General features: G+C 41.5%; 1 protein-coding gene across 3 annotated transcripts in view; it reads right to left on the bottom strand.

Annotated features, from left to right (window-relative positions):
- The window catches only part of LOC144724566 (catenin delta-2-like), a 279333-nt gene that overhangs the window by 119120 nt on the left and 148124 nt on the right, over positions 1-12089 (bottom strand). For all 3 annotated transcript variants that reach the window (XM_078603836.1, XM_078603837.1, XM_078603839.1), the window contains one exon: positions 5094-5304. In XM_078603836.1, coding sequence (XP_078459962.1) covers positions 5094-5304 — 211 coding nt within the window. The remainder of the gene's footprint in view (positions 1-5093; positions 5305-12089) is intronic.

The raw sequence follows: 12089 nt of genomic DNA, 5'->3' as shown, positions 1-12089 counted from the left end.
AAAAGGATAGAAATGTATTGGCAAGGAGGAGTTTTAATTGATTTTACAGGACAGCTTTGCTTGTGGAATATCTGACAATCTACCTCCCCATCCCTATTGACAATTCAGCCACATTTCTGCAACAACTACTACTCCAAAAAATGTCAAGCCTGTGATAAACGCAATAAACACACTGGAGGGAATAGGATAATTTATCCTTGGCTTGATATTATTTAATCATGTAAAGTCTCCGAGTGTGCCGCTTGTGCATGAGTGGAAGTAATGGAATTCTCTGCGTACGTGAGGGAGTATGATTGTGTACATTATCATTTCAGTACATATCAATGTTAAGATCAGTACTAACCTGGTCCAACATTATAATTGACAGTAGAGTATCCTTACTCTTTGGTTCTTTCGGTAAAGTCAAGAGATGGCTTTGACAAGGATTTATATAGCTTGTCAAAGCCATCTCTTCGGCATACCTCAGCAACTGTTGTCGCTGTTGCGCCCGAAACGTCATGATTTAATTTAGTTGTTTTCACTTTTTATTTTATTATTATTTTCACCTACGTGACTTTACCGAAAGAACCAAAGAGAATGGATCCTTGCAGTCACGAAAACTTTAAATCTAGAAGTAGAGTATCCTGGCATGGGCCATATATATACACACAGGGTGTTTCAAATGTCAGGGCATATACAGTTATTTCATTTATTTTAATAGCGGCATTAAAACATTTTTAATGTTTATTCTTCAAGTTAATATTTTATCTGTTATCATTATTAATAGCTATATCTATTTTTCATTAATATATACTTTTTATCTTCCATTATAAAAAAATGGAAAGAAAATTGACGAAAAGACAAATGAGTTTAATTCGTTTTTATGTACGCTTAAGGAGGTTGTAATCTAAAAAAAATGCTACATTCAATCAAGATAATGCATGCATGCATTAATATTAAATGGAAGCAATTTGAAACATTTGTTGAAATAAATTAAATAACTATGTAATTTGTTGAAATAAATATAATAACCCTGTGTCCTTATTTTTGAGCCACCCTGTATACACACATACACACTCGTATGTATTTTGAACTTCTTTCGCACCGTACATAGTCAACTTTGCTAATCGGAGGTGTGACGAAAGGACAAATATAAAAAGCAGTTCTAAACTGCCACTGACTTTCTATAAAGTGGTGAAAGCATACCAGGCAGTGCACACTTTAACCACCTTTGAGGAATGATGGGCCGTCTCACCCCAGACCGCGATTTTTCGCGTGGTTCCTGATATACTGACTGAGCAATCATGGCCAACAAAGATTGTGTGCACTTTAATTGTCATATAAAACACACTTCTATTCACACGCACTAGCTTTATAAAATGGGAGCGGAAAAATGTTTCTTTGTGCAGACAAATGTAAAAGCGCACATAGCAAGCAGACATCTGCAACTGTGTGCGTCAAGAAAACAAATATGAGTATTTATTAATTGTATTTCTATGCATATAAAACATTTCCGTCTTTAAAAATCAATCACCATATCTATCAATAGGTTTAATATTGAAGGGAGTCAACATTCCACATTAGGAAGATCTCCTTTATAACAATGAGAAACAACCCCTGCTGAACAGAATTTGCTAAGTGATCATTTCATATTTCCTGCATACTTCACAAAGGCAAGGCCGAACGTTAATTTCAAATCCATTTAAATTTCTGCTTGGAGGGCACGGTATGTTTCTTGAGTGTTCATGCAATATATTGTTTTCCTACACAAAAAAATACATATATTTTATTATGCGAAGAAAGAAAAATGCACGCTTAAAATATATCAGTACATCTTGCAAATAAACATTAGAGGAGTTATTCTCAGGACACCCAGAAAAATATTATTTTACAAATATTATTTATGGATTTCAGCTAATCATAATTTACATAAAACTAAACATGCAAATGCTCAAAACTAACTCACTATTATCAAGTTGATAGATGATGTAGAGGAAAAGCTTGCAAAACTAGCAACTACATTTGAATGAACACGTGAATTGGACGAAGGCATTAGGTAGCTTTTAGGTTTCATTAAGTTATTTAAGAATCGCAGCATTTGATGTTCAGTTAAGAATGACTGTCCACACACTTCACTAAAACTAGTGATCCACAACGGCTGTACATTGTGCTGTGTTGAAGGAGCTTTTCACTGAAATTTGTGAGTGCCCACGCATTGCCAAGTTACCCACCTTGCATCACTGTGCATTAGTTCATGCTCCGTGAATCGCTGACTTTCTAGAGCCCCAACCTTTCCCAGCCACGTGAACCTCGGCCTTCGCAAGCCCTACTGCACACGAACTTTCTTTCCAAAGCCCAAACCAAACCCATATTACCCACACCAACAAGCATACCAACACCCGACATACACTGACTATCGCTTACTTGCCACTGTACTTGATGGCTTTTGTCGTAATTATCCGTAACTGGCAGCTAATTACTGTAATTACTTCACAGCAACAGTAACAATATTTAATCGATCTTCCTGAGGCTGGAGAAGCAAGTTCAATAGGACTGAAAACATAATTAGAAGTGTATTGAACGCAGCAACTCCAGGAGGTCTTGTGCAGCATACGCAATAGACAAGAGCCAAAGGGCTGAAGAAAAGAAGATATGATCACAATTTGTCGATTGAAAACTCATTTGTTTAGAACGGCTTTTTGTGTTTAGTTTCTTGTCCTTCCCCCGCACCTCCGATTAGCACGGATGGCTACGTACGGTGCAAATGAAGTTCAACATACGTACACAATATCTGAACCGCTAATGGGTCCCCACTGAATGGCCCAGTGTGGTAAAGCGTGGTCAAAACACCCCCCCCCAATGTCTGATGGAGCACTGGGAGGCCTTCACTTCACAATAAACTGACAAAGGGCTGTACATTATTATTCTTATTATTATTTATAAAGTAAATTCCTAATGATTTTCATTTGTTAGACATATATATACACGTCTGATAAGATTTCAAACTGGGTGTGTGATACAATGCACTGCCGAATATGGTACACGTGTAAATTGTTCCAGTTTGTAGAAGTACATTGTTAATGAATGCTCCACCATGTGTTAATGAACATGTCTCGCACGCACAAGCTGGTTTAAAGCAAAGCCGACCCCCTCTGTGAAACAAGACAGAGCGAAACAAAAGAGAGAGGCAGTGCGCCAATTGGCAATTATAGCAGAGGGCATACAAAATGTAATGCAGTATTTGTTACTGACTGCTGCAGAGTTGCTTTACCCGCGAGAAAAAGTTAATTTGCAGGCATACCAAATAGCAGCTACTTGTGCAGTGTTTTAAATATGTGCGAAGCAAAATAAAGACACAGACGCAACTCAACACCGATTTAACGAAGGGACAACCTAGTATTTGCCTTGGACAAAATCACACGGATATGTGCCTGCTTTTGTCACATCTCTAAATATGGTAAAATAACCACCCATGATTCGTATGGCATGGGGAGACCCTCATCCAACAGTGAAATGACAAGGGGAGAGGGGCTGTACATGTTCTGCACACATGTGTAATGACAGGGTGCCATCTGTTGGCCAGGAGGGATAACCACGGGTATGGGTGCATTATATAATAACCAACTATAAGGGGGGCGTAACTGGGCTAAAGGTTAAAGGTGGGGTCAGTCGGGAAGCTCCGGGAACCTGCTCGAAGGTTCTAGAAGGGGGCGTGGCCAGAGGCAGGGCCTAGCCACGCTGAGGAGTATATAGGGGGGACGTGACCGAAGGTTCGGGGCTGTCGTGGGGTCCGGGTCCTGGCTGCCGTCGCTGTATTCGCCGTCATCTCTTCTCCATCGTCTGGCCGCATGGCCGATCCGCTGTACGGCTCCCATCGTCGTCGTCGCTATATTAGTCAGCCAGCTATATAGTTAGACGCCGACGATGGGGCTATGTGGATGGGTCAGCTATGCGTAGCCCCGTATATAGGTATATGTCGCTCAGTGATTGTGCCTGCAAGTGTGAGAAATAAACAAGGAGCCCTCTAGACGTCGTGTCTCGGAAGTCGCTCACTACACATGTACAACTTAGGGTTAAGCTTTTACTGGTCACTGGATGTTTGCCAAATGTCTTTGTAATATAATAAGTGCATAGCGGTCCTCTCGAGCGCAATCTTAATGGAATGATGACATTCTTGTGCCATTTTTATTTTTTTTTAAAGTTCCCAACTAACATTTTACCATTCGTAAGATTATTCTTGTTTCATTTTGGCCAGATTGAAATGCGTTTTTTATTTGAACGTCTACTTTTGTGAAACATATGTTGAATGACATTATACTGTGAATAAATACAATTATCAACAGTTAAATTCAATTTCCCGCACCTCTAATTTCCCGCACCTCCGATTAGCACGGTTGGCTACATACAATGCAGAAAAAAGTTAAAAGTACATACATACAATAGATTTTACATGCTCCCAATCAAACAAATGACGCTTATTACTAGAAGACAGTACCTGTCACTGAGCAACGAACCCCACCACCCCCATCATCCCAATCTCCCCACCCCCGGGTGCCACCCCTTGCAATTCAAGGTTACAGTCACAATTCATTAGTCCAGTATACATTTTTTTCTACATACAGCAGAAACCTATAGGGAGAGTCAAAATAAGCCTCACATTAATGAATACATTTTAAAACTAAAACTATTGCTCGTGAAACAAACATTTATCTTTGTATATGTGTAGTTAATTTAACAGAAATAAACATGAAGACCCCTATATACCCGACGGGTACAATTGGGGGACAAACATTTTTCCGGGAGGGTAAATGTTGCACCATATCATGCAGCAATAATTACAAAGGCAATAATATTGGCAAACATGGTGATAATCATGACAATCTTGTTGCCGACACCAATTACCGAAAAAAAATATGCAAAAGTATAAGTAATTTCTGGATTAGGTACAGTACAACATCGCATATCTGGCTTGCTGAGGACTCAGCTATGGGAGGATATATAAAAAGGTCAAATATGTGAACATCTGTGGAAAATTACATTATGCAATGCACATACATGCGGACAGCTGGATATTCCACGCTGTTCTGATAAAAACCGACTACTTCCAAACTTACCCCTGGTCCTTCTGCAGGCTCTCGGAGGACGTGGAGCGACGCAGGCGACCGTCAGGCTGCATGAGATGCCTGCTGTGCGCCGATTCTCCCGAGGGCCTGCGCGCCAGGCCCACCGAACCAGGCTCCGTGTGCGAGGAAGCCGAGTGGCTGCTTCGCTGCCTCCCACCTGGGCCGCTACGCGAGCTGCGCTGGCTGGATGAGCGGTGCACAGCTACGCAGAGACACACAGACCCACGCAACAACAAGACTGAGAACGGCAGCCATAGAGCCAGGGGCAGCGACGGCAGACAGAATCGGTGCCATCGTTGTTACGAAGTTGAGAATTTGCTGCTGCAACTCAAATTTTCTTACATCAGCATCTCATCTCAACCATCCCAACACCATCTCATCGCAACCATCCCTGCTGCAGTGTAGCCTAGGGATTCCCCGGTGGTAGTTGTCCCCCTCTGCAGATGCCCACAGCAGTGGCCTGCAGATTGACATTAATGTACCAGTAGGGGTGATATTGTTACGTGGTTGTTCTCCAGCAAGTAAATCATGAGTCGTTTAAGAAATGTGGTCAATTTTGCCCGTGATGCAGGCACGTGTGGCCTCCTCTTGTGAATAATATAACAAAATCTTTATCATCAAACGTGAAGCACATGACATTATTATCAACTAGGGTGGCCACTCGTCTCGAATAGTGAACCTTTGCATCGAGCGGAAAAAATACGACCAATTGGCCATATTTAACTTGGCATGTAAAAATTCACTCTCCCCACAGTGAAACAATGAATAGTTATGAATTGCTTTAAAATTAGATATTTTTTTTCTCCTTTTTTACTCCTGTCTGATGTGTATTATGCAAATGTGGCGTTGGTATATATCATGCACATAATTTGCATGAATCGTAAATAATCCCTTATCATATGCACAATTTGATACATGCCCAGTTAGTGTGATAATTCATTTAGATAAATTGATGCATCGGTAATTACATTACCAGTCAACTATAACTATCATCATCATCATAAAAAACCTTATTCAATATCACTATGGCTAATAACAATTATTATTTATATGCACATCAAGTCATCACCATTTTAAGTGAGCGTGGGATAAATTAAAAGTATTTTTTTTGTATATTTTGTACATGAGGGAAGGACACCATGAGTCTAGAATGGCCCACTAATACGTGGGCATACCTTTCAAACCTCTTTAATGACAGGTGAGTGGCCCATTTGCTGTACATCCTGTATACCACCGGCTGCATGGCAGCCCTGTAAGTGGGTGTCACACACGCGATGATGTCCAAGAGATAAACCAAGCTGGATTGCGGTGTGCACAATCACGCACAGTGCTGTCACTCTCAAAGTGTATTTGCTGTCAAAAGTGTATTTTATGTGTATACAAATTATCAAATGACAGGCTTGTTTGATAATAGTCCCGCAGGAGGCTGGCGCTGGCTTCAAAACGGAGCAAACGCTAAACCCGGAGGCAAGGGTGCTGAATACAGTAAAACCTCCCCCCACTCACATCCACACATACCATACCAAGTGCATTCACTCTAATATAATTCTAAGCCATTTGAGATTAATAAAAGTAGACTGCATCTCTGACATCAACAAGACATCACACCGCTGACCAGCATTCCATGTTTAACAATGAAGAGATACGTGCAGAGTACTGTGCATTCACATTATTCACAGGACGAATGATGCTCCATACGAATACAATAATTTGTCAGAAGCAGACGCTGGATTGGCAGAGGCTGGTTGCACTTGGGGTTACGAGCAATAGAATTGAGAAAACCAACACAATTCCATGATGCATACCTGCATTGCCCCGGATAATATTGGATATTACTAAGCGAGCTGAAACAAATGTTAAAGAAAACCACGACTATAGATTCTGGCAGAAGCCTACGAAATAAATCAGTATAGTAGCCATAATGCACTCATCTTTGAATTATGTTCATTTGTAAAAACAACAACCTAGTATTGAAAACTACAGACATGTTCATAATTGTGATTTATTTTATTCTATACATACGTGACTTTACCGAAAGAACCAAAGAGTATGGATTCCTGCAGTCACGAAAGCTTCAAATCTAAAATGTTCATCATTATAAAAGGATGAAAATATCCTGGTCTAAAATGAGACACTGCCATAAACGTTAGATTATGTAATTAAAAATTCCAATGTCAAATTCCAATGCAGTCCCAAACATATTGTGGAATTACATCTTAGAGGTCCAAGCATTACCGATTGAACGGCCGTTTTATCTCCACAGCAACTCTATTAAGGCTCAGACGAGTTGGCTGTGCTTCTCATGCCCAAAGGGACTGCTTACTAGCCCCCGGTAGCAGTCACAACTTCATTTCTAACGATGCATATGGATGGTAACTATAATACAGGTCAGCCCACGGGGGTTTAACTGGCCCACATTCAACTGAAGCCGCTGTGTGGCCGATATAAAATAAAAAATCCAGAATCACCTATTTATGCATGTCAATGCAAACTATTAGGCAAAATTGTTTGCAAGAGTAAAGTGGAAGTAAAACGATGCAATTTTCTCCCTGTGTAACTTTCTTGAATTCTTCAATTGTTACGCAGCATCCTATCCTTAACACGCCACTTTTTTTAGGTGCATTTTGCAACATAGTTGGACACTAATGAGCCATTACACTCAATGATGCCCCATGTCAAGGTGCCCAGCAGGCAATGTAGGCAAAGAGAACATTGCTTGCATAGCCTGTAAATACGTTTCTAATAAAGGTATTTAAGGGATGTAAATTAGGTAAAAATAAGAAAATGAGGACAATAACTACAGTGCACATGTATTTTTCTAATAAAATTAGTTTTTTCAAACTGTTCACAGCCGTTATGCCCATAAAAAGACAGCAATATTGGAGGTTGCCACGATAAGCATGTGACCCCATCCAGCCAATCAGAGAACGTTTTGCATGTGAAACAGCAACACATTTGAAATCTGCTTTGGACAAAACAATCTGTTGCAGACCCACAAGTAAATGTATGGTACACGTTAAGTGTTGCACTCTGTGTTAAATGTAGCACAGAAAACATTATTGGTTGCAACATCATTTCAAGAAAATTGCACCTTTTGCCAGTGTGGAGACATCGACAAAATTGCAGAATTACCTGAAAATGCTGGATTAAATCAGGATCTATGAGACTGAATCCCAACCCCCACGAATATATGCTCGCATGTGCAAGGAATGGCTTTCTCTGAATTAAAACTGCTGCATGCCAATGCTTGGCAAAATAAATGATGAATGGATACAGTACAGGCTATTAGAGATCATGATGCTAAGTGGAAATAAATTAAGTCATCCATAAGCTGATAGCATTTCATCAGGAAACTGATGGGTTTTATTCTTCCTCGGCGTTATTTGGATTCCAATTTTATTTTTCTTCTGCCGACTTTATCATACAAAAGTTGTTGACACAGCAACGCACAATGTTCTATTTATCATATATATTGTTGCAGCAATACGCGGACACATGCTGCGTGATACAAACGCAAATGCGGAAACACGCGCATGCACGTCCACCAACATATTCCTCCCAAGAGACAGCGGAGAAATTGTACAGATAGCTCCAAGAGAAGTGAATTATTGATGTGCTGCTATTTGTTACTAGAGTGCACCACTTTAAGCCAATGACCTTGGCTCACTACTGAACTATAGTGAAAACATACATTTTACGCCCACTTAAAAAAAATGGGAAGACACATATTAAACACGTTCCTTCGGAGTGGGCAGGTAGGAACTTGGTTGGACAGCGCATTCGTGCACGACAGACAGACAAATAATCCCTGGTGGGCAGTGTGGAACCTGTTGTTCCTACCTGTATGTATAAAAGATAACTTGACTTTAGGTAGCCAGGCAGACAGCCCCCTGAACTATCGCCCCCCCCCCCTCCCTTAGGCCCCTCCCCCCTTAGGCCCCTCCCCTGACCCACTTTCTTTTAGGCCCCTCCCCTGACCACCCCCATATCCTCAGGCCCCTCCCCTGACCCCCCTTCCCTTAGGCCCCTCCCCTAACCCCCCTTCTGTTAGGCCCCTCCACTGAGCACCCCCCCCCATATCCTTAAGCCCCTCCCCTGACCCCCCCCTCCCTCAGGCCCCTCCGCTGACCCCCCCCCTCAGGCCCCTCCCCTGACCCCCCCCCACTCAGGCCCCTCTCCTGACTCCCCCCTTCCTTAGGCCCCTCCCCTGACCCTCCTCCCTTAGGCACCTCCCCTCTCCGTACCCGGCAGTAGGTCTCCACCAATCAAAGAGCTGTTTGTAAGGTCTCCACCAATCAAAGAGCTGTGTGTATTATATATTATGTACGACAGACAGTCAGACAGACAGACAGCTAAATAATCCCTGGTGGGCAGTGTGGAACATTGTTCCTCCCTGTATTAGTTTGCTATCCTTGGTCCTCCCCACTATTTCTGTGCTGTCATAAACTAGTCAACCAATCAAGCAACCAGCATAAATTTACTGGTAATCCAGGGTGCATTATGCCCAACAGCGCTACCCTACAGGTCAATTTGTGACACCACTGGTGAATTTGAGTTGTGTTTCCCCCCCCCCCATGCATAGTTTTCTTTGTGCACCCAGCTTCCTCCCACGGAAAAAAAACCCCTCAAAAATAACACAGATCAAATGTCCTCATGCAGGACCCAGTTGAAAACTTTTTCTTTTCAGACTTAGAAAGGTGAAACTGGTTAATGGTTATTGATAAATGGTTTGCCTTCTTTTTCTGCATTAAAAAAAACCAATGACAGTAATAAAACATCGCACGCCGATAGTTAACACAATTTGACGCAGTTTGTCTTCATGCATGTGCGTCCGTGGATCTGATCTCTGACAAATACGCGCATGGAAGATTTGTGCAGAACAATAGAAGGAATGACGGCCAGTGGTCGAGACGAATGATGGAGTGGCAGCCAACAGACGGAATACGCCTGTCCACCAAGGAGATGGAGCAATGGGATCAGACCATGTGCAGGAAAGACAGATCTCGTTGCATTGCGTGACCATGAGGAGATGGTGATAACTTGGATAGATCATGGCTGATGATGATGTGTAACTGGGAGAACACATTAAGAACTTGCTGCCAAATAAAACACGTGCTATTATCATAAAGTGAACATCACTGCATCCAATTGATCGTGTATTCAACAAACAAAACAAGCAGCGAGATTCACATTTCACGTTTTAATTCGTGAACTCTTATTCTCAAGAGAGGGGCAAGTATCTGGATGCCAATGCTGCAGCAATGTTCATTACCTGACCTACTTCAGAACGCAGATGGGAAGGGTCACATCTCTCTCCATGCCCCCTGATAAGGAAATACATAATCTACCAGCCAATCCAACAGGAAATTACATACTTAGGTAATCTTACTTATGCATCAGTTCAAGCTCCTGCCTTTATATAGCATACTTGCTAAATAATGGATCAATTGTAAAGAACATCAGTTCGTTCGAATCTATTTCTTAACTGAAACGTGCACGTCCTGTAATATACACAACATCCTTTGACAACAAAAGCTCCAGAAAAGTTACCCGCGTAAATAAGATACATTTGGAATTGATGCGACCGAGTTAAACAGAATATAAATAAGCTCTTATAGTGTGTACGCCTATCGTGCATTGTGGCATCTACAGCGGTCGTAGCATTGCGCCATAATCCCAATCAAACGCCGGCATGCTCACGAGTTGAAATGCACGACCGGCTTTCCTTTCAATAGCACGGCTGCCTCCAGCCTTGGGGAGCAACCTATCCATCGCACCCTGCACACCTGCTGGGATTTTTTTTGTTCATGATCACCGTCACCTTCGGCCATCTCCCTCAATGGAGCCTCCCCATCTCGTGGTGCATGCGCAGTCATTTAGTTTCGTTCATGGGTAGTCATCCCTTCTAGCAATGCGCTCTGTGAAAATGCACCAACTTTTGCAAATAGCAAGGGTTTATCAGAGCGCAAACAGAAATGTGTGTTGCTGTCATAAAAAACACATTATTTAAATGATTTGGTATGCTAATAACCTACATGCAGACTATTAACTTTTTTTACCAATGTTACGCAATTAATTTTTCGTTTTGTTTGCTCAATTAAAACAAGTTAAAGTTTTTCGCATAATATTCCTCCGTAACTGCAAGAAGAAGCCACACGCAAGCCACTAATATCCCTGGAGGTGGACACTGAATTAATGCAACTGCTGGGACCTACCAATTACAATGGGTGAAAAGTCCATGACCTAAGCACAACCTGTGGGTTGCTTAACAAAGAGAAGGGGGTTTGGTAGTTAGAAGGTAAATTCGACAAAGAGCAGCTGAGATGGCCACAACATTGCCTTCATGGTTTACCCGAGCAGGCCAATAAAGTGGCACGCTATCGTAAAACTGATTGCTGATGTCAAATTACATCGAATAAAACATGACATTTGGTTTGGCCATGAGCCTTCATTTAGTGCTTAAGGCGAAGAAAGGCAATGTTGTTATGTACAAGTCAGAATAATGTTATCTATGGCGATGTGTGAAAAAAAACACGTAGCAATAAATTTACAAATCGTTTGGTGATGCTTCATTGGCAGTGGTACAGAAGCACAGCGAACAATAAAACTCACATTTGTCAAAAACATTGCCTCAAAAAGAAAAATAGATTTTAAAAATAGACATAATCGCACACGCAATATGAGGAAAGGGCATTGCTGAAAACATCGCCTTTCATATATTTTTGTTATTTTCAGGCCACAATGTTATTGATAAATATATTGAGCAATTTAAAACAAAATATCGGTTACCACTAAAGTCACAAAAAAGTCGACGTGTTTTCAAATTCCTATGGGTAATGGGTCTGCACTCTCCTCTGTTGGTGGGTCGGTGCTGGAAACTCCACATGCCCATGGTGGGGACAAGTCTATCAGTAAAATGAACAGTGATGATTTCCTACAAACTGGCACTCACCTTGTTCCTATGACCACTGTTTCATTGCTTTTATG

This window comes from Lampetra planeri, chromosome 21 (genome assembly GCF_965212315.1).
Source record: "Lampetra planeri chromosome 21, kcLamPlan1.2.h2, whole genome shotgun sequence".
Lineage (NCBI taxonomy): Eukaryota > Metazoa > Chordata > Hyperoartia > Petromyzontiformes > Petromyzontidae > Lampetra > Lampetra planeri.
The sequence above is the reverse complement of the archived record's forward strand: the minus strand, read 5'-3'. Positions and strand labels throughout refer to the sequence as shown.